This window comes from Orycteropus afer, unplaced genomic scaffold (assembly GCF_000298275.1).
Source record: "Orycteropus afer afer isolate SDZICR_OR568_19922 unplaced genomic scaffold, OryAfe1.0 scaffold00226, whole genome shotgun sequence".
NCBI classification, from domain to species: Eukaryota; Metazoa; Chordata; class Mammalia; order Tubulidentata; family Orycteropodidae; genus Orycteropus; species Orycteropus afer.
In genome coordinates this window covers 5,129,898-5,154,635 of record NW_006921813.1, presented here as the reverse complement: position 1 = coordinate 5,154,635, position 24,738 = coordinate 5,129,898, and the positions used below count along the sequence as shown (strand labels likewise).

The window sequence follows — 24,738 nt, the reverse complement described above, 5'->3', positions numbered from 1 at the left end:
CTCAGCACTTGAAAGAGGTCCTTTGCAGCCTATTTGCCTAGTGCTATATGTCGTCTGATGTCCTGACTGCTGCTTCCATTGGCATCAACGGTAGAACCAAGCAATGTGAAGTCTTTGACAATTTCAATCTTCTCTCCATTTATCGTAATGCTGCTTATAGGTCCAGTTGTGAGGATTTTTGCTTTCTTTATATTGAGATGTAATCCATACTGCAGACTGTTTTCTTCAATCTTCATCAGTAAGTATTTCAAGTCATCCTCACTTTCAGCAAGCAAAGTTGTGTCATCAGTGTGTCACGGGTTGTTAATGATTCTTCCTCCAATGCCGATGCCAAGTTCTTCAAACAGTCCAGCTTCTTGGATTATTTGCTCAGCATACAGATTGAGTAAGTATGGTGAAACGATACAACCCTGATGCCCTCCCTTCTTGATTTTAAACCACGCAGTGTTCCCTTTTTCTGTTCAAACAATAGCCTCCTGGTCTATGTACAGGTTCCTCATGAGCACAATTAAATGTAATAAAACAGTACTTTTCCCTACAGTTTAAGAAATACATGCACACATAAACATTTAACTTCACCCAACAAATATATTCAGTATCTATTATCAGGCACTGTATCAGGTGCTGAACATGCATTTTCTTTTCTCTTTCAGGCTGACTATGTGCATGATCAAGGGAGAGGTGAGAAGCACCTCTGGTTCCATCACCCACTCGAAGTCATGTCAGGGTTCTTCTGAAGGTTTCTTTCCTTGAGGAATTCTGATAACACTACTTACTCAGTTCTCAGTTATTCCAAGGTCTCTTTCAGCTCAAAGGCTACTTTGTCAATAGAGCCACCAACACTGCCAACCACCAATAATCCTGGTTCATCTCTGCCTCCCCGGCCGGCTGTTTGTGCTTTTGATATCACTGTAGTCACATTTTCAGCTTGGCTCCATTGCTAGATTGTGAACTCTGGGGTAGTAAAAATCATCTTATAATTATAATGAATGACAATCTTACAATTATAATGAATTTTCACCTATCTACATGGGTGGCCCAGTGGTAGGATCCTCACCTTCTATGTGGGAAACATGGGTTAGGTCCCAGCCAGTGCATCTTACGCACAGCACCACCCATCTGTCGGTGGTGGTCTGTGTGTTACTGTAATGCTGAGCAGGTCTCGGTGGCGCTTCCAGACTAAGAAGGACTAGGAAGAAAAGCCTGGGGATCTACTTCAGTAATTAGCCAGTGAGAACCCTGCAGGACAAACTGTCCTATCTCCAACTGATCATAGGCATGGCCCAAGAGTGGTCAGTGTTTCTTTCTCTGGTGCACAGGGTTGCCCTGAGTCAGGGGCCTACACAGTGAACAGCAACAGCCAAGCAGAAGGCAAACATCAACTGCAACTTAAAAGCTTCCTGAATGAATAAATAAATTGGTGGATAAGAGAAATTTTCTTCTGTGTTAGAAATTTCCAGGGGTAGTTCATTAAAGAATGAACCAAATAAAGGAGTAGACTATATTGATTGGTTTTACACATTCTTGATTTCTTGGCTAAGTTTGTTACCTACTCGTAATTTCTCTGCCAGAGAGGGAGAGGTACTAGGTTGCCTCATCTCTCCTTCTAAACTTGGGTGCTCAATGGCCCTGCTGGATGAGGTTCAACAACAGCTATCAGACTTAGAAGACAAGCCTGGAAGCAGACAATGAACTGGGGTGGTACAGGTGGTAGAAGGCTTGCTTCAAGAACTGTTGTTTCAGGCACAAGGGAGAGCTTAACTAAGAGAGAAAACACAGAAGGCAAAGGTTGGAGAGGAACTCGGAAATTAATTTTAATCAATTTTAGAAAAAGGCCAATTCTTCCACCTTAGGTGACCTCATAACCTCAATATTACAGATCTGGCAGGCAGCATCTCAGATTCCTTTAGATGGGTGGGGACAGGTGACCTGTACATACACACATACACACACACACAAATTTAATGTTGTGGTGTTGTTTCAAGGACAAAGGTGGAATTTGTTATAATGAATGAATTGGCAAATGTATCTTGGCGATTCAGCTTAAGATCCAAATGCCCTGATGATTACATAATGAGGTTTGAATATAGGAATTAAAGTGGGTTAAGCAAAGGACAGAGTTGCCCTGAGGAAATGGACAAACATATAAGAAAGTAAACCTGGATCATGCAGTTTCAATTATTCTCAGTGATTTGTTTTATAAAACCAAACATGCATACTATTGGCAAACTGGTATTGGAGTGTAGATGTCTGTCACTACACAACTCAACATTTGCCATGTGATGAAAATATAAAGTGAACCATAGAAAGTGCATCTACAATTTTATCCAATCTTAAAGGATTTGACTGAGGTAAGTCCATAACATCACAAATGAACATTAAATACTTAGTAGACACTAGATAACTGTTATTAGTCTCTCATTCTTGAAATTGAGGTTACACATGTGACTTCACTTTCTGTAACACTTTAAAAATCAATACTAGAAATTTGATTTAAATTACTAGATGGGAACATTCAACTGTATCCATTTATTCTAAAACAGACTTATTAAAACACTACACATTTAAGGTAATTTATTTTGACATTTGAGGGAATTAAATATGTGTCTGCGTGAGAAAAGCAATATAACAGTGCTTTTTACCACACTGAATGGGAAGTAACCTCTAATTCCAAAAAGAGTAATTGGAGGCTAGTTAATTGGCCTGTATTAAATGGCAAATAACAAAGAATTAATAATGTTTCATTTAATTAAAACAACTCATAGACAATTTTAAGCAAAACAAAATGATCAAAACTATTAAGGCAGAATCCCAGCAGTTACAGGAAATGATAACAGCAGCCGTTTACCATTGTTTATGATATGCCGGGCCCTGGACCAAACACCTGACATTAAGAATCTCTCTGGAACATCACAGCACATTATGACTTATTACTACTATTATTATTATTCCCCAAACTTAATGTGTGTCCACAGTTTCTCTGTATGTATGTTGTTAATGTATTGAACAAAGCTACTGTTACTGAGGACTGTTTCATTGTTCTGAGTCACTGTTAAAACCATCCAAGAAAGTAAAGGCATTTAATTAAGGGTTCAAAATACACTGAAGTTGCATAGTATCAGTTCCTAGGATATTCACACTAGAGGACAAGGCAAGCTGTGAATCACTCATTTCAATATATAAAAGTGAGGTTCTGAGCAATGGCTTAGCTATGTTCATTGCCAAGACCCAGTGGCCCCAGGGCTGTTTACCTATTTTCAGCCAGCATCAGCTTCACGAAATTCTTTGCTTTTCTGTTTTGTTTCTGGTCTATACAATGATTTTCTTGCACTGGGGCCCAACTGTCTCATGCTTGTTTTTGTGGGTTTGTTTGTATTTTATCTATAACTGCTAGGTGTTTAAGGAGTTCTGGTGGCATAGTGGGTAAGACATTTGGCTGCTGACCAGAAGGTCAGTGGTTCAAACCCACCAGCTGCTCCATGGAAGAAAGATGGGACAATCTACTTCCGTAAAGATTTACAGCCTCAGAAACCCAATGGGGGTCACTATGAGTTGGAATCGACTCGATGGCAGTGAGGTTTTTTCCGTTTTTTTTTGGTGTTTGAAAAGACGAGGTGCTCTGAAGCATGACCTTACAGTATCACTCCAACTGGAAATCTCAGAGTCAGCACCTAAAACATTCAAATGTATAATGTTCCTCCTGGATGCCACCAACCAATCACAAGCACAGAACTTTTGGAAACAGAAATTGTTAAACTAAGTCACTGGGGTGCAAAGGCTGTGCCTTACTGCTTTTTTGTACTTTCAGCATTAATTTCAATGCTTGGCACACATAAGGCATTCAATAGGTAGGGTGGGTGAATGCATGAATTAATCAATCACTTGATTGACACTGCCATTATCAAAGAGTAGTAATAAAACATGTCATTAAATCCTAGATGCACACTGGAAGGACTTCAATAGAGAAACAATGTGGGAATCTGAAGAGCTTTGAGAACACCCGAGTTTCCATAAATCGACCCCTGAGAATCTAACGTGGCTGCAAGCCTAACTCTTGAGACACCAGAGACCCTGACCACAGCGACCTGTGACTGAGAAGGCAGTTTGGATCCAGGATAAGGTCAGGCAAATGTAGTATCTGAATTTTGTTCCTTTATAAATTATGGCCACTTTCAAGTACAGTCATCCCTTGGTATCCACAGGGAAGTGGTTCCAGGAACCACTCCCCTACCCCAATACCAAAATCCTCGGATGCTTAAGTCCCTTATATAAAATGCTGTAGTATTTGCATAAAACCTGTGTATATCCTCCAGTAAACTTTAAATCATCTCTAAATTACATCTAATACCTAATAAAATATAAATGTTATGTAAATAACATTTGATGCATTCTCTTAGCCTCTGAGGGATTGCTTTGACCGCTGAATTGCTTTTTTCCTTTTTCTGAATTATTTTTGATCCATGGTTGGTAGAACCTGTGGACATGGAGTGTCAACTGTATTGACAGCTTTTAAAGGTAATTTTATTCATGGTTAAACATTTGTAATTTGCCTATTAGCCTTTGATAAGTTAACTAAAGGCAACACAGATATGTCTTCTGTGTTTGGTCTCTCTGTGAGCGGTTTTCTTTTATTAAGACAGAAATAAATCTTCTAATCTCTAGGACTTAATCTTATTCTCCATAAATTCTCAAAGATACTGTTTCAATACCTTTATCCAGCTTCCTGAATACTCTAAATTATCCTTTAAATCATAAATAAGATAAAATAATAAACATAATTGAAGGCATTTTAGTGCCCAAACACTGGATTGACACAGTGGCTCCAACAACGGGCTCAACTATAGCACCAACTGAGAAGGCGGTATAGAGTCTGGTTGTATACAGGGCTGCTATGAGTCAGATCGACTGGATGGCACCTAACAACAACAGTGCCCAGATAATACGTTTAAGGAAAAGTACAAAATGCAGGCACACAGCAGTCAACACTGAAAATATACTATAAAAATTTCAGACTAGTTAGGGGTCACATGTTGATTTGGGTGAGGGGAGGAATGGTATGGAGAGTCTGTGACCAGCATGATGACACTGGGGAAAGGAAGGACACAGAAAAGTACACATAAGACATAGGAAACAGAGGCAAATACTAGTACATGCACAACACTGCATTACCACTAACACTAAACACCAGGCTACAGGTAAATGCACAGACAGGTGAGAAGATCTGGTGGCGGGGTAGGTAAACAGGAATACATTCTAAACCAAAGATCAATTTGGCTGAAGATAATCTTACATATGCACTTGTGCTACAAAATTAGCCACATACATTATAGAAGCAACAGAAGACACAGTTGGACTAACTTCTCAGAGACAATCAAACACCTGAAGAGAAAGAATCACCAGGCTTGTGGACTCAGAACCAGTCTCCGGGTACATCAAGCTCAATTGGCACAACACAATACAAAAACATCTTGTTCTACAACCTACTTTGGTGAGTAGCAACTGGAGTCTTAGAAGCTTCTGAGTGGCCATCTAAGATGCAACTACTGATCTCCTCTCATTTGAATCAAAGAAGAGTGAAGAAAATCAAAGGCATCTGGAAACAATCAGTCCAAGGATAAGATGGACTACAAGGACCTCAGCCTCCATGACCCTGAGATTAGAAGAACTAGATGGTGCCCAGCTACCAATGCCAACCACTCTGAAAGGGATCAAAACAGGAGATCCTTGATAGAGTGGGAGGAAAAATGTGGAACAAAATTCAAAAATACAAAAATGACCACAATTATTGGTCAGAGAGAGACTGGTGGAACTCTGGAGACTATGGCCCTGGGTTACCCTTAGGGCCTAGAAATGGATTGACTTCCATGGATTAGCTCACAGCCCAACAGTAGAAAGACCTACATGCAGAACACCTACCCCAGGGCAATGCACCCATCTACCCTAGGGAGATACACCCCTTAGATCAATCAGCTATGAGACACCAGAGGGGCGGCATTCACATAGAGGGAAAGCTGGACAAATAGGAGTGCATGGTTAAGAAGGGCACAGAGAGGGGGTACTCACAGGGATGGGAGGGAAGGGGAAAAACATATATATATGTATGTATATACACTAGAAAATATAAGCCCTAGCTTAAACAACAACTCCAATCACTACTGATTACTGAGCACTTCCTGTATGCATTTACTCTAACAGCTTTACATTTATTGATGGGCAGAAACTGAGGACTGAAGGGATGCCACAACATGCTCCAGGACCTAAGTCATGCAATGTGTTAGCAAAACAGGTGAGAAATAAAACCAGGTCTATCTTAGCTCATGCACTAAACACTAGTTTCAATACTTGCTTCTTCTAACAGAAAGCCTTAATACAAGATGCCTGAGAATACTCTGGTAGTGTAGTACCTAAGGCATTTGACTGCTAACCAGAGGGCTGACGGGTCAAACACACCAGCCACTCCTCGGAAGGAAGGTTGGGCAATCTACTTCCATAATGATATCTCCTCGGAAACCCAAGGAGGGGTCGCTATGAGTTGGGTCTTACTCAATGGCACATAACAACAACAAAATCATCCAAAGGAAAGGTGCTCTGGTAGAGTAGTGCCTAAGGCACTTGACTGCTAGCCAGAAGGCTGGCAGTGCAAACTCACCAGCCATGCCTCAGAAGGAAGGTTGGGCAATCTACTTCCATAGCGATACCACCTCGGAAACCCAAGGAGGGGTCGCTCTGAGTCGGATCTGCCTTGAGGGCAGTGAGATCCAAATAAGAGCTAAAAAAGGTTTAAATCAACTGGAAAATATATATATATTTATATATATAAAGATATATATAGATATGGGTAACAGAGTCAAATATCTCTTTAAAATCTCATTACGTGTATTCTTCACTTGACTCTTTAAAAAAGATGAGTGTCTTTGGCATCACTGCCAGCAACCTCTGAGTCATTTCACACAGATATCCAGCATGCAACAACTCCACACCTATCTGTACTGGGAAAGAACTTTTTGTATATGATATCATCATCAGACATTTTCACACAAAGTGAAAGTGCTTATTCAAGTAACAATAGCATAGTTGGTTTAACCATGCATCTTGGGAAGTTATTTATCTTGCCCACAACGAAAGGACATATAATACTGCCTTTAAACTGATCTTTAAAAGACGTGTGTACCAGGATATTCAAATCTTGTACCAATGAGATCATGTACCTTGGAATGAATTGATAAATAAATAAATCATCAGTGTTCCATTTCTTTGCTTCCTTTTTGAGGAGGGGAGAGATCATATCTCTAGACGTCCTAAATTAGCATTGAGAGATTATATCAAATTAATTTGATGTCCCTAAACAATACTCTGTTGTTCAAAATAAACTAATTCAGACATCCCCTTTACTGTGAGAAAAGGAGTTAGATATCAAAGGCAAGGTCTCCCTCTGATTCTGGGGAAATTTTAGGGAACAAATATTTTGCCTAATATTAGTATCAAACCATTTAAGGGCTGATTTTGATCGAGTTTGATTATGTATTTTTAAAGTGGGAAGCAAGAGTTTCTTTAAGTATTAAAAAAAAAAAAGACATTTTTAAAAATGCTATTATGACAATAAAAGACCTAAAATAGCAGGAAAGTGGAAAAAAAAAATACAGTCTGTAACACGAAGCTAAAAGTAAAGGAAACGTTAACTTTACTTTAGTATGCTAAAAATATACCTGTGGAAAATATTAGTTTAAAAATGATTGTATGTTCTGTTGAAAGCTACATCATAATGCATCATAATGTTATAATTGCAGAGAAAAAAATTCTACAATCATTATTGTAGAATAAATGTGCGTGTGAACTGGAAGCTTGTCTGAATTATAATCAGGGATAAAAGTTCGGAGCACAGAAACAGATGAGTGGGGAAAGACCAGCAGACGTTCATGATTCTAACGTGCAATTCAGTGCAGCAAACCTGTCTGCAAGGGATTTCTCAAAGCACAGCTAACTAGGAACTGCAGGTTTCCGAAGGGCAAGCACAGGCTCTCCCTGACTGTAAGCTCCACACAGACTGGCTGTGTCTGCTGTCTGTACCAGTGTCTCCTTGGCAAGGTAGAAACTGCCAGGTACACAGTAGGTAAATGATAAGTATTGGTTGGAAGAAAGAGAGGGAGGGAGACATGAAAACCCAGATTTCACAAAAACCACACAGTGCCTCGTGTCCTTCCACTGGAAGCAAGGGGGTTGGACTAAATTATTTCTTGGTCCTTTTCAGTTATAATAATCAATAATTCCAAGTTGTACACACATGCAAAAAATTAAAGATGTCTCTTGAGAGAAAGAATCTGAAGGCAAAGAGAAAGAACACCTTCAAGGCCTCAGGCAGGAAAACAAGAGGTACCGTGAAACATAGGGCAATCACATGCACACTCAGAAGAGATTTTGATTTTAAGAAAACATTCAGGATAGATTAGAGAATGACCTTTAGGTCAGAAAATTGGCTAAGTGAACCTCCAGAAAGGGAACCACTGGATACAAGGCTGAAGTTAAACCACAGTCAGAGTATTCAGTGATTAAAGTGGGCAAAGTTCAATAAAGTAGGTAAGCACAGTAGGTATTGCATTTCTTTAAAAAGAACCCTAGTTGTCATAATACATAGTGATTAGCCCTACTTTTAATAATATACCGTGATTGCAAAACATTATTTTTGGCAGCTGGGGAAGAAGGCTGCTTTGGTAGAATGTTCAGAATTAAGTAAAATAATACGTTACCCCACAGCAATTCACGTTTTCTAAAATGCTTTAATGTACATTATTTCCTTTGATTCTCAGAATAATTCCATGTAGGCAGATGAAATTACTTATTATCCCCATCTTACAGGTGTGGACACTGAAGCCGGGGTAAGTCTGATAACGTTTTCAGGGTCATCCAATGAGTCAGCGGCAGAGTCAGCTCTTAAATAAAGGTGTCCTCGTTGCAGTGCAAGGACTCTTCCACTCCTGTGTCCTTCAATAACAACTCAGTGCCATTTTCACCCAATTATCACACATACAAGGAGGCAGTGACCACTCCTTAACCCTCTTCAGTGCACCTTGAATACCCCTACACACACATGTTGTTGTCATCATTGTTAGGTGTCGTCGAGTTAGCTCCGGCTCATAGCAATCTTATGTACAACAGAATGAAACACCATCCAGTCTGGTACCATCCTCACAATACTTGCTATGCTTTACCCAATCACTGCAGCCATGGTGTCAATCCATCTTGCTGAAGGTCTTCCTCTTTCTTGCTGACCCTCCACTTTACCAAGCACGGTATCCTTCTCCAAGGAGTGATCCCATGTGACAACATGACCAAAGTAGGTCAAACAAAGTCTGGCCATTCTTGCTTCCAATGAGCATTCTGGCTGCACTTTTTCCAGAACAGATTTGTTTGTTCTTCTGGCAGTCCATGGTACTTTCAGTATTTTTCACCAGTACCACAACTCAAAGGCACCAATTCTTCAGTCTTCCTTATTCACTGTCCAGCTTTCACATGAGGTGATTGAAAATATTCTGACTTGAGTTAGGTGCACCTTAGTCTTCAAAGTGATATCTTTGCTTCTTAACACTTTAAAGAGGTCTTTTGCAGCAGATTTTCCCAGTACACTATGAAGTCTGATTTCTTGACTGCTGCTTCCATGGGTGTTGATTGTGATTACAAGTAAAACAAAATCCCTGACAACTTCAATCTTTTCTCCATTTATTGTGATGCTGTCTATTCGTTCAGTTGTGAGAATTTTTGTTTTCTTTATGTTGAGGTGTAATTCACACTGATGACTGTAGTCATCCATCTTCATCAACAAGTGCTTCAAATCATCTTCACTTTCAGCAAGCAAGGTTGTGTCATCTGCATATCTCAGGTTGTTAATGAGTCTTCCTCTAATCTTGATGCCTCATTTTTCTTCATATAGTCCAGCTTCACAGACTACTTGCTCAGCATACAGAATGAATAAGTGTGGTAAAACGATTCCTGATTTTAAACCATGAAGTATCCCCTTGTTCTTCTCGAACGACAGCCTCCTGGTTCTTCATGAGCACAATAAAGTGTTCTGGAATTCCCATTCTTCTTAACGTTATCCATAATTTGTTATGATCCACACAATCGAATGCTTTTGCATAGTCAATAAAACACAAGTAAACATTTTTCTGGTATTCTTTGCTTTCAGACAAGATCCATCTGACTTCTGCAATGGCATCCCTTGTTCCAAGTTCTCTTCTGAATCTGGCTTGAATTTCTGAAGTTCCCTGTTGATATACTGCTTCAACAGCCACACATAATTTACAGTCAATTGCCTACATTATAGATCTTATCCTCCACAAAAAAAGAACTCATGAAGGCTGGATTTTCAAGCTTTTACTATCAAAGTAATAGCAAATGTTACAATCTGAGAAAAGAATTTGGAAAAACCATGTTTTAAGCTTTTACTTCTTCCCCTGAGTGTTTCCCTCCTGTATAGTTCATATAGGCAAAGGCAGATGGGATGCCAATTAATAAACCTATTAATATGTGACGGCCATTCCAGAAAGGACCACTGAATCAGCAAACCTGCTGCCTCAGCTGTGACCTATTTAGAATACTTAGCCAACATCAAGCATGCTTTTCCGTACTACTAGATAGTGTTATACAGGGAGATAGATAACTGATGATTTTTTCCCCCTATAAATCTCTGATTTATTCAGCTAACATATATGCAGTTGCTGTCCAGTTGATTCTAACTCCTGGTGACCCCATGTGTGTCAGCATACAATTATGCACCTCAGGGCTTCAATGGTGAGATTTTTGTAAGGAGATCACCAGGCCTTTCTTCCAAAGTGCTTCTGGGCGAACTCAAATATCCAGCCTTTTATTTAGCTGCCAGGGGCATTAATCACATGCACCACCCAAGGATTCCTAGCTAAACTGAGTGCTACTTTAGTGCAAAGTTAGCACTGTATGATAGGCTATTAGGAGTTGAGAATAATTTTTTTTTTTTATTGTAATTTGGGTGAAAGTTTACAGAGCAAATTCACTTTCCATACATCAGTGCACATACAGTTTGTCTCATGACATTGACTACAATTTCCCACAATGCAACAGCTCCCCTCCCACTTCCTCCCAATAGTTACCTCTTCCCTGTGTCCTTCTATCCATGCACTCCTGCCCCATGAGCTGTCTCCCTGTGCATAAACAGCCCTTCTTTCTCCCATGATTGATCTCTCCAAGGAGTGCATCTCCCTCAGGTAAATGTTCAACGAGTTGAGAATAATTTTTAATGTTTACTTTTAGTACACTCTCAAAAGTCAGTTGAAAAACTAGAGAGAGTGAAAAAAGAAGCATCAGACTTTTCCCTACTAAGCCAAGAAAGTGACACTTGAGGACAAAGAGGGGATAGACACACTGCTAAATTCCAATGCTACTTCACCCATAGGCTGAGTTATGATGTTGACAAAGAGAAACAAAATAGTAGGGCCTTGAGTAGAAATTTCATACAGCTATCTCTATATAGTTTTTCTATTAATAATTAATTGCAGTTAGCAAAAAATTAACAACACCTTAAAATGTTGCTGGCACATAGATGTTGTTCAATAAACACATTTTGAATGAATGATAAATATATCTGGAGACACACAAACTGTATTCAAATCCTAACATTGTGCATTGCTCACCTAATAATAGCAGATAAATTGCTTAAAGTCTATTAAGAACTGCAGAATCTTAAATGTAAAATACAGATGACAGAATCATATTATTTCTTTATAGTAACATGAAATAATGCAATGCTTACCAATGTACCTAGTGCATCACAAGAGCTTAAAACATGTAGGAATTATTTTATTTCCATTTACTTCCCCACAAATTTGACTCTAAAATCCATTCCATAATTTATTTCTGCTGGCGTCTTGAATCACATCTTTCTCAGAGACAAGTAAAAAGTTTTATGAGCACATTAATAATATATACTATTAACAAGGCCTATCTTTTCGGATCCTTGATAAATAGGTAGAGTATGACCACAGTAAAATAGCATATTCGAGAATCCAGAGCAACACAGACTCTCCAGTGCATCACTTCCAGCAACAATATAGCAACGAGATGAGAACCAACCCAGTCCCATACTCAGAAACTCAACCAAGGCTCTTTATATAAACCATCTAATGCATATCTAAGACCTCTAACAGCATGTCTAATTGCAAAGCTAAAGAATTGTTGTTGATATGTTGTTATGTGCTATCAATTTGGCTCCAGAGCCCTGGCAACCGATATACAACAGAACAAAGTACTGTGCTGTCCTGAGCCACCCCCCATTGATTGGTTGTAGAACAAACCAATGTTTTCCACAAAGTTTTCGCTGGCTCATTTTCACAACTAGATCACTAGTCCTTCTTCCCTGTCTGTCTTAGTCTGGAAGGTCTGCCGAAACCTGTTCAGCATCACAGCAAAACTAAAGAATTACAGATTGTTTCCATTAACTTCTGGTATGACCCACTTACTGATAAGGAACATCCCTCCTATATAGTGTGGAGCATGCTAACCATGCTACGTGATGGCAATTGTGATAAAGGAACTAACAGTAACCTTAAAAAACAAAACAAAACAAAAAAAAGTTCAGAACCAGGGGCCAAGAAATTTAAGATTTAGTCTCAATATTGACCTTGGAAGTACCTCCAAATATCTATTTTCTCAATTAGGAAGCATTCAACAAATACATTCAACTAATACTATTCATTTCCCTCACCCCTAGTCAGGCTTATTTTGAGTATTAGTAAGACTCAAAAGAAAAATGAACATGAAACATAATTTTTATGTTAGAATCCCAAATTAAACTACCATCCTTCCCTAGAATCATTATTTTGAAATCCAGCTCTCTCCCCTGTCCATGGTCACGCCATTATTCATGTAGATGATCCTTCCACCACCCTGGCTTCTCAGGTCCTTGACCTCCCCTCTTCTAAGGACTGCTGTCATTAATAATAAGTCCACCCCTCCATAAACTCAATTTCTAACATCCCTTCCCTGACCACCTTGCTTTCTTTACAACTCACTCCCCCTTGTTTCCCAATTCCAACAATTCCTCAGCCCCAATGAAGTCCCAGTTCATTGACTCAAACACTGAACTACTGTTCCCTATACCTCTATGTCCTCACATTTCTCCTTACCCAGATTAAATTTCAAATTCAGTCATTAGCATAACCCCTTTGGTATAATCCCTTATCTTGCTTGACCTTCTTCCTCCATCATATTTGCTTGGTTAAATTCAACTCTTCAACTAACCCTTCACCTTCAATGAAGCAAGTACAGCTGAAGAAAAACATTCACATTGGCTGTCCTCACTTTAGGAGCTCTGGTAGCATAGTGCCTGAGGACTTGACTGCTAACCAGAAGGCTGGTGGTTCAAACCCACCAGCCACTCCTCAGAAGGAAGGTTGGGCAATCTACTTCCATGGTGATCATGATCACTGACTTCAGAGGTCTCTTAAAGCTGTCCTGCACTCTTAATATATATTGTTGTTGTTGTTATGTGCTGTCGAGTCAGACTCGACTCATAGGGACCACTCCTTGGGTTTCCAAGGCAGTATCACTATGGAAGTGATTGCCCTATCTTCCTTCTGTGGAGTTGTTGGTGGGTTTGAATGGCCAGCCTTCTGGTTAGCAGTCAAGTGCCTTAAGCACTACACTACCAGAGCTCCCTCTTAATATATATTCCTAGCTTATTAACTCTTCACTTTGGCATGACATTTTATTTTCTCCTCAAACCTCCATGCCTCTTTCCCCCTTCTCATATTTAGTTTATGACCTTGCTTCTTATTTCATTGATAAAATAAGAGGTAATAATAATAAAAAGAACATTTACATGCTCCTACATGCAAATCTACCAACCTACCTACATATATAGTCCATATACTTCATATCTCCTCCTGTTAAAATGGACGAATTCATTGACCTCCTAAACTAAGACCAACCCTTCCACTTATGTACTGGAACCCGCCCTCTCACACCTCCGCAATGATACTTTTCCTACCTAGTACCCTCTCTCCTGCATCACTGATGTTTCTCCCTTCGTGGGATCATTCCCATCAACATAGAAACATGCTGAATTATTTCACACATTCGTTCCTCCTCCGGCAACTGTCGCATTTCTCTTTTTGTTGAAAAACTCCTAATAGACACAGTTCTTTATACTTCTCATCTTCTCTCTTGAATCCAATCCAATGAGGCTTTCAACTTCACCACTCCACTGAAATGACTCTTGTCAAGATTAACAAAAATCATTCTTAGACGGTCTGTCCTCATCTTATTCAACCTTTCAGTGGTGTGGCACTCCATCACTGAGAATACTCTCTCTTTCAGGAAGTGTTGCTCCCTTGGTGTCCTAGTCTTTGTTCTCCTTTGGTTCTTCCTCTTCAGCTCTACCTTCTCAGTTCTGTTTCTCTGTTTGTCCTCATCTTCCCAACATCTTAAATTGGGATGACTCAAGACTAATTTCTTGAAATTCTTCTTCTTTTTTTTTTCCTAACTATAATCACTATTTAGGTGATCTTATTTAATCCTGTGGCCTCAACTACTATCTACATGAGAATTTTTATCTCTACCACAACCTTTCCCCTAACTTCAGACTTGTATTTCCAACTACCATAACTCTTGAATTTCAAAACCAAACTCTTCAATTTCCTCCCTACGTTGTTCCTCCAGCACTTTTCCCCATCTCTCTAAATGGGACTTCCATTCTCCCATTTGCTCCTTCCAAACCTTTGATTCTTGACATCCTTGATTCCTCTCTTTCTCTCACACACTACCTATCCAATCCATCAGCAAATCCAGTTGGCTCTCCTTCTGAGGTACATACAGAAGCAATTTACTCCATATTATCTCTCCTGCCATGACCTTAGCCAACTTACCACCCCCCCTGCCTCGGTTAAGTGAAATATATTCCTGAACTTCCCTATATTCTATTGTTCATAATTTAATGAGTAATTACTATAGATTGTCAGTCAGATCACATCACTATAGTCCACAAAATCTTCCATGCCTTCCCATCACACTCAGAAAACCAAAAAACCAAACTCACTGCCATCAAGTCGATTCTGACTCATAGTGACCCCTCTTTGGGTTTCCAAGGCGGTACCTCTACAAAAGTAGGTTGCCCAACCTTCCTTCTGAGGTGTGACTGGTGGGTTTGAACCTCCAGCCTTCTGGTTAGCAGTCAAATGCCTTAGGCACTATGCTACCAGAGCTCCCATCACACTCAGAGTACAAGCTAAGGTCCTTACAAAGGACTTTAAAGCACCTATGTGATCTGACTTTACCATCCACCCCTTTACCCATCCAACCTGTTTAACATCATCTCCTACCCGTCTCAATTTAGCTAAACTACTTCATCCATTCTACTCCTCAAATATGCCAAGAACACTGCATCTCCATGGACTTTGTGTTTGCTGTTTCCTTGTCCTAAAGTTTCTTCCCCCAATAATCAGCATTGCTTACCCTGATACTTCAAGTTTCTGTTCAAAATCTCCCCATTTATGCCACTTTCTCATCTTCTCCACATCAACTAGCACCTTTGCCTATATTTTCCCATTCCTCTCTCTCTTCCTGACCTTGTTTTATCATTTTTGTGGCACTCATAATCATGGGGTATATTCTTTATTTGTTGTCTGTGTATCTAATGCCTGTCTTTTATGACTAGGAAAAAAAGCAACAAGTGTCTTTTGTTAATTATTGGTTTAACAGTGACTGGTACATATTTGCTGTAGTTGCTGCATGTCATCCAGTTGATTTAGACTGACAGTGAACCCATGTGACAGAGTAGAACTGCCCATTAGGATCTTCTAGGCTGTAGTACTTATGCGGACAAATCACCAGATCTTTCTGCTCTGGAGCCACTGGGTGGGTTTGAACCACCAACCATTTGGTTAGCAGCCAAGCTTTTAACCACTTTTGTCACCAGAACTCCTTTACTTGAGGAACTAAACCCACTGTCCTGAGTTGATTCTGATTCATAGCAACACGACAGGACAGAGCTCTGGTGGCACAGTGGTTAAAGCATTTGGCTGCCAATCAAAAAAAAGGTTAGCAGTTCAAACCCTCCAGCTGCCCCACAGGAGAAGGATGAGGCAATCAGTTTCCATAAAGCTTTACTGCCCATGGGGCAGTTCTAGTCTGTCCTACAGTGTGGCTACGAGGACTCCTGTAGGCACTCAATAAACACTTGGTGAATGAATAAACCATATTATTACCAGAATCATTATCCTTATTGCCCTTATTACCTAAATACCTGGGCACAAAGGGTTGGAGCAAAGCAGCTGTGCTCTAAAATACACTATAACACAACCTAGAGCAGGTGACTTGCTGGGAGGGAGAGAGAAAACAGGCAGGGCTGACTGGAAAGGCTGGTATGTACTGGACTTGCAAAGGCCAAACTGGAAAACCCCTTCACACCTGAAGTCTTGGGTTTTAATCAAAGCCAGGAGCCATAAGTACATTTTATTCCTAAAGGACTTATATTAAAAAGAAGCTTTATGTTATTCTCTTCCAACACTAAAAACTCAATCTATTAAAAAAGGGCATATGAATAATTAATAGAGGAAAACTGAAACAAAAGTAAGGAGAAAAATGTAACTTTCTAAAATAAGTGATTTTAAACCTGCTATTTCTACTATATCTATACATAAACACACACACACAGAACATTCACTAACACACTTCATCTTATAGCTATTTCTCTGTCTAATCTTAGCTATATCTCTATCACACTCTCTTTTTAAGCAGAAAATGAAAAAAAAAAAACTGAATGAAAACTGACCCACACTCTCTTTTTAAGTAGAAAGAGAAAACTGACCCAACTGGTACTTTTTAATAACTTAGTCACAAAAGTTCAAAACAAAATATATTTCAGAACTTACCATTTTGCAAGATAGCAACTTATTATATGGATGTTATCTTTCTTTAGAAGAATGCATGCACATTTGTCATTTTTTTAATGGGAACAGAATTCTAGTATCACATTAAAATGCACAGCTTTAGAATGAGAACTTGCACTGCATGTGAAGAGTAAACTCAAACAAACAAGCTGATATGTAATGTACAAGAAAATAGGTCTGAAGGGTAAATGAATGGGAAGTAAATTAAGCAAAGAAGTTAGATTGTACAAAGATCTAAGTGTCAGCAAATAATACCTCAGTATGTTTCTTTGCTTATTAGAGTAAAGATACCAATTCATATAAAAAGGAATTTGAGCAGAGTCAAAAATGTAATTCAAGAAAGTTTAAGTTCCAAAAATAAAACATATGAAATGATCTGAAATACAATGATTTTCTTTTGCTTTAAGACTTAATTGTATTCTATTTTCTTACTACCACAATTCCTTATTTTTTCATAATCATCTACTATAAACAAGAGAGCTAATAATTTTTTATGATCTATGACTCCCTATTTAAGATGACATTAACTTGTAGTTAAAAAAAAAAAGAGAAAGAGAGAAACTTCCCAATATATTAATATATTAAAATCTATTGGAAAGTTAGAAAAATTTTACAAGTTAGACGTAATTGTATGCTTTGGCTACCTTATTTAAAATTTGGGAAAGCTTAGTTAAATATGAAGAGATAACCTAACCTGACAAAAATGGAAGTAATGCCTACAATTTAAATAAAGTGTCTAAGTACTCACAATTAAGAGGAGGAAGGAAAAAAAAAGGAAAAAGGAGACCTGTGGTAATTGATTGAATTTCGATACTTACTTAGGATTTTATTTCAGAGTATTTATTTCACCAAAATCAAATGCAAAAAAAAGAAAAGAAAGACACCTACCATATGTGGTCAACTTACTTTACAATGGTCATATTGGAGCTGTAAAGCTGGGACATCACCCCCAATGGGCATTTGCTTCTTAAGCTCTTCATCCTTCATATTCAGCCATTTGATTAGTTCTTCTAAAGATGTCAGCAGCCTGTTCCACTTCTCAGCACTGGCCTCCAAATGGGCCCTGTTGAGAGAGAATGTAAATACCAGTAAGAAGTTTGATGTATACGCACAAAACTGTATACCTTCCTTTAGTCTAGTATCGTACAGTCAACAAATGTTCACATCCAATAAAGATGCTACCCTTGGAGAAAAAAAAAAAGAAAAAAAGATTTCCTATAAGAAAAAGTTACTTTTAAATAAGCTATAATACTGAAAGAATGAGAGGACATACTGTTAGTATCTATCACACTTTAAAATGTACACCCCATATACCACACAGGCATGTATCTGAGACTTTCAAGAAGGGTGGCCATGATATAAAATTGTAAAAACAGGATTCAGTAGCTTATGCTCAGTATACATGCATATCCAAATATTTTTTTCTTATTCCACCTATATGCATGGTGAGAAGGATATTAAAAAAAAAGAAATTATATGCAAATACTTAGAAAGGTACATACCAGATGTGGTTACCACTGAAAACACAGCAAGTACTCAACTTCTATATGTTTGTGCTACTTGAAATTTACAACGGGCTTATTTTTCTAAAAAACCAATTTGTTAGGAAAAGAAATGACTAATGTCTTGATTTCTCTTATAAACAAATTATTAAAAGCAAAACTTCACCTACAATTATCTCAAACAGTTGGAAAAGAATAAGGCATTGCTTAAACAGAATACCGCTTGGCTTCAGGTTGACTGATATCCAGCTACAAATGTTCATTATGACTAATGAACTACTGAGCCGAATCCCTGATTCCAGTACTTTATACCAGGAATTTAAGATGATCTCTCTGTTCTGTTTTTAGCATAGAAAATTATCTTCCAAGATTCTTAAACAATGAACATTATCATCAGGGAATTGTGTTGAAGAAATACATTTTTATGGGGTTAAATATTCCATCAAAGCAAAAGTCCCTGAGAATACATATGTCAATAAAAGCACAAATTTGCTAGTGGTTCTTGCTAGAGCCCTGGAGATAACCCAGTTATCTGGCTTCAATCCTGTATGTAGGCTTAATGTGAAAAGAGAGATCAGACATAAAGAATTCCAGAGACTCCAGGCTACAACTCTCACACTGACACTGACATTAAAACTCTACCTCAACAAAATCTGCGCCTTTACTCAGAGATAAGAGACTATGATTTCCCTAACCAGGCAAGCCTCCACTTCCTCTGAGACATACCAGTGATTTCCTCTCTGAACACCTGAACTACTTAAGCTGTTGTCTCAATGCTGAGAAGTCGCCCGTAGTTGATTTGAACAATTATTCTCTGACCGATCACATTAGATGGTACTCCTAGAAATATAAATTCAATAATATCAGGTTGTAGCTCAAAAGTTCAAAATGTTTTCAGAAGAACAACAATAAATCTGTTCATCTCTAATTTATAAAATAATCACTAGAATCTATTATCCAACATTTTGGCTAAAAAAGAAATTGGAGCTCTTCATACTTAAAAAAAAACTCACCAGCATTCACAGTCACATACAAAGGGTCGATTATTCTGCAACCTATTTATGGTTTGATTGCTGGTGACCTAACAAAATCAACTATTCCAACACTAAATTTCTATGTCTTATTCAAAAAAGCTAGGAACCAAATAATGTGTAAATACAGAAAGAAATTCAATGCACGTTTCAATTCTCTGAGAACTGTGTGATCACAAAACTCATGTGATTTCCTTGAACTTATGATTGGATCTGCTGGCTCCCCACATGCTCTGACCAACCTCACTTTACAAAATTACGCTTTAACAAGGTCCTGATTCTGCTCAAGCTCTAACTCTTCTGTGTTCATATTGATTGATTTTAGGCCAAACATGTAATTACCTTTCTCTGATAAACAATAATTTCACTTGTCATAGAGCAAAACTAAATAATTTCAATGATATTAACTGGAAATCCCCTCTGGTCTGCAATTATGAATCATTTTGAGCAAATACATCTAACTGAGCTGTTCCAAGTTCTTCCCAATATGTCCAAATACAAAAGACAATGACAGCTGGCCATCAGGGGTTCTCAATCAAGAAGTACCTGGTGTCTCTGTGTGCAAAACACTTATGCACATGCCCTGACCTTGAGTTTCAGATTTCTGGATCCTGTTTCTTCAATATTTGTAATTTAACTCTTTAATCAACAAATAACCACATGTTACATTCTTTGACATCCAGTTACACACACTTTTTGTGCTTAAGAGCGTGCAAATGTCCTTTCCAATGCAGTTATCTTTTGACTTCACAGGAATAATGAAACTGATTGTTTAAATTTAAAGCATAAAAAGTACAAGTATCTTGAAGAAGTCAGCACCTTAAGCACTGTCTATAAAGATGAAAAGGAGCTCTGGTAGCATAGTGCCTAAGGCACTTGACTGCTAACCAGAAGGCTGGCAGTTCAAACCTACCAGCCACTCCTTGGAAGGAAGGTTGGGCAATCTACTTCCATAGTGATAACACCTCGGAAGGAAACCCAAGGAAGGGTCGCTATGAGTTGGCCAATTCAATAGCACATAACAACAACAGCATAAAGATGAAAGCAATTGTTTTTAAGAGAGAAGCTAAAGTGACTTTGAGATCAAAAAGATAACATGGGTGTATATGTCCCTCTGTGTCTTTCTTTTCCTGTAACAAAAAGCAAGCTGATCTGGCAGAATCTTTGCCTGGCTATTCTGCTATGGTTATTCTCCAATGCATTGTAACTATGAGTTCAGTGGATTACAACCATATGCCCGAATGAATGCATGCTTCCGTAGTAGCCTTCAGTGTTCTAGTTTCAATTTAATTCTTTCATCTTGCAAGATGAAAGCGTTTTCTTGGGCAATGGGTTGCATGCTTTTTAAGAAGAAACTTTAAATTTGTGTGAGGTGTAGTTGTACTTTTTCAATTTTACTATAAACATTTTAAAGCTTAAAATTCCCCAAGACTATAAATAAATAACCAGTTATCAGTCATGGTGTCAGGATCTTCACTTAAAATATTTATTTATCTAATTCCCTGTGGGACCTCAGATTAACATGACTTATCACCTTAATTTCTCAACTGTCCTAGTTCATTATTTGGGTACTTAACATGTGCAGAGCCACAGATATTTTCAATATATGGATTAGGATAATGCCTACTACAAAGTATGCTTTATACAAGTTACCCCATTTAGATAGACTCATTTCTTCTACAACTCTCTAAATATTTTCTTAAACGATGTCATTAAAAATAAAAAAAATGTAATGCAAAAACTTGTTAGAAGATAAAGACCCATAAAAATGGTATCTCATCATTTAAATATAGTAAAAATTGAACTGTGAAGGAAAATGTATTACTGTCTATTTTAAATCACCAAGAGCCTCTACCTTTCAGGAAAAATGTTTCTTCAAACTAGTTATCATTGCTTCTCCCAGTGCACAGAAATGAAAAACAAAAGAAACGGGGTCTGTGTGTGTGTGCAGGGGGAGTGTTACACTTGTTAAAATACAGTTTTCAAGTATTCAGTACAGACATTCTGACACCGGGCACCGCCCTGCTGCAGAGATAGAAACACACAATATCAATAGCTGCAGCATCAAGTCCAGAGAAAAGACAAGTAAACCAAACACACTCTAAGACAGAAAGCCTGACAACAGTGCTATGAGGGAATCACAATGGTACAGAAAAGCAAGAAACTTGTTCAGGATGCCATGGTGAGAATTTGAAACCTGAGCCAAGTCCACACTCTTTCTATGACACCGTTTCCATCTTGAGGAGCATTTAGAAGGGTACAAAGAAACCATCCAGATATATTTGTAAGCAAGGAAAGATATATTTGGAAAGTACATCTACTAAAGAATAAAATAATTCAAATGAAGGGAGGTAAAAATATCCTAACCAACTGGTTGCAAATTGGAGTCCACCAGAGACAGGCACCTTGTAAGAAAAGCCTGGTGATCTCCTTGCCAAAATTCAGACACTGACAGCTGTGTAGAGCAGAGGTCCACGCAGACACAGAGGGCCACTGTCAGTCAGGGTCAATTCAACAGCAGGCAGAGGATTTTTGTTTTCCCCTCCTGAGTAAAGACAGCAAAGGATTAAGGGTCTGATTTGATATTCTAAGAATATAATCTTTTTTGGTTTATGGAAAAACCCACAGATTACAAATTAGGTCATAATGAAAGTAAATACCTTTAATTAGTGCAAGAATAGCTGGTAGCATTAAACGGAATTACTCTTTCTCCCAGAAAGGGGATAAATCCTAATAGAAGACTAGGAATTGTGCTCTGGTGATACAGTGATTAAAGCATTTGGCTGCTAACCAAAAGGTCAGCAGTTTGAATTCACCAGCAGCTCTATAGGAGAAGTATGAAACAGTCTGCTTCTGTAAAGATCTATAGTCTTGGAAACCCTTTGGGGCATTTCTACCCTGTCCTACAGGGGCATTATGAGTTGGAATTGATTCAGTGGCAGTGGGGCTTTTTTTTTTTTTTTTTTAAGAAGAACAGGAAGACCTGGCAATCTGCTCCCATAGAGATTACAGCCTAGGCAACCAAGGAAGCAGTTCTACTCTGTCCTACAGGGTCACTGTGAGTCGGAATTGAGTCAACAGCACACAACTACAATGAAAGAAGATGAAGAGTCCAGTCTGACTTTTCTGAAAAGAACACTAAAGCTATGCTTCCAAAATGGTAGCCACTAGCAACATGAAGTCACATTTAAATTTACATTAATTGAAGGAAATAAAACTTTAAATTCAACTCAACAGTTCCACTAGCCACATTCCAAATGCTAAATAAGCCACATCTGTCTAGTGGCTCCTGTACTGAACAATGATTATACAGAACATTTCAACCATCACAGAAAGTTCTATTGCAAAGCACTGCACCAAAACAAAAAGAGAATGAGGAAAGCAACAGAATCTTTCTTTACTGTTGTTGGGAAAAGTAGTTTTACAATATGGTTAGCAAAACCAGCTAGCAAAGGTTAAAGTGGTGTCAATGACATTGTAAAATGTGATAACATTAGATGTAAATGATCATGTTAAAGGTTAATCTTCTCTAAGGGCTTTTAAAAAGGTGCCCTGAATTTTTAAGAGACTCATAAAAGGAAGGAAAGATAGAATTTTATCTTTGAACTGTGTTTTCATTAGATTTGACAATTTCATTGGCCTTTGAAACCATATGTTAATAAGGATCTATATTAAACATCATTAAGCTGATAAGAGGATATTTAATTAATATAATCCTAAATTAAACACAGTTAATGTAAAAATTCAACCTATATCATTCACAATACTGAATACATTATATCACAATTCATTTTCTTTCTAGGACATATAAAATATCAAATTTTCCACGAGCCCATTTTCTAGGCGAAGTTTCAAAATCATCAGCTATCTTCTCGTATAGTGATCTTCCATGGAAGAAAGATGAGGCAGTCTGCTTCCGTAAAGATTTACAGCCTTGGAAACCCAATGGGCATTGCTATGAGTCCGAATTGACTCAATAGCAAGGAGTGTTTTTGTTTGTTTTTTCTTATAATGGTCTGTTACTCACTGCTATAGAGTCAGTTCTGACTCACAGCAACCCCTACTTGGGTTTCTGAAATGGTATCACTGAGGAAGTAGAATGCCCAGTCTTCGTTCTGAGGAGTGGCTGGAGGGTTTGAACTGCCAGCCTTCTGGTTAGCGGTCAAATGCCTTAGGCACTATGCCACCAGAGCTCCCTATCGTGGTCTCAGTGAAATAAAACTGTATGTATGTTTTTCAGATTGCAAAAGAATATGTGGTACATTAGATTTCAGTATTTTAAAAGTCTAATCAAGATTACCTGAGAAGATTTCAGAATAATATTAAAGATATTTACCCAAGGTATTGAGCCCTATATAACACTGCTCTAATGACCACATCATGGTCAGATGAGGTAATGCCTGTAAAGCACTCAGTGCAGGGGCTGGTACATGAATGTACAATAAATATTAGCTGTTATTAGGATCTCTGGCAGATATTTCCTTCCTGAAAAATTATGATAAATTAGAGCAAATACTCCCAGCCATGACAGTATCGACTTTAGCACAACTCTGGCACAATTTGAAATACAAACCACATGAATATTGTATATACCAAGCAGCAGAAGGGACATTTATTAGATGGCCCTGTTCTCAGAAAAGAAGGAAGCAATGCAGAAAGAGAAGACTAGGAAACATTTTAGAACTAAAGAATAAAATTCTTTGGAACAGGCATGGTGATGTATATGAGAGAAAATTCAGAATCCCAGTACCAACTGAAAATGGAAAGTGCCAAATTATAGTAGAAGAAAGGCTACCTTTGTTTTATTTTTATTTTTAAACTTTCAAAAGCAGCACTAAGAAGTCTAGGATTAAGAGCAGAAGGCAGAATGGGTGTTATCATCCCAGTGTCAGAGAATGGAAAACCAGACAGAGGAAGTCCAATGGGAAGAGTGATCTGAAGGTTTCGTGGAGATTAATCATCTCTGGATGCCAACATGACATCAAAGGAGAGTGCAGCCAGGTCTATGGGGGCTTAGTGAAAAGAAACTCAAGATATCAAAATACAGAAGTTATTAATATGGACATTAACTCAAGATGAGAAAAAACCAAAAACCAAACTCACTGACATGGAGTCAGAGCTGACCTCTCCTTGGGTTTCCGAGGCAGTATCAAAGTGAGGATGACTTAAGGCACCTACTGATGAAGGTTGAAGAATATAGTCTGCAGTATGGATTACATCTCAACATAAAGAAAACAAAAATCCTCACAACTGGACCAGTGAGCAGCATCACAATAAATGGAGAGAAGATTG

The 24,738-nt window shown here is 38.3% G+C and overlaps 1 protein-coding gene across 1 annotated transcript in view; it reads right to left on the bottom strand.

Moving 5' to 3' along the window:
* Nucleotides 1-24,738, bottom strand: part of UTRN (utrophin) — a 731,009-nt gene that overhangs the window by 175,682 nt on the left and 530,589 nt on the right. Inside the window, 1 exon segment of the mRNA XM_042782042.1 lies at nucleotides 17,820-17,976. Coding sequence (XP_042637976.1) covers nucleotides 17,820-17,976 — 157 coding nt within the window.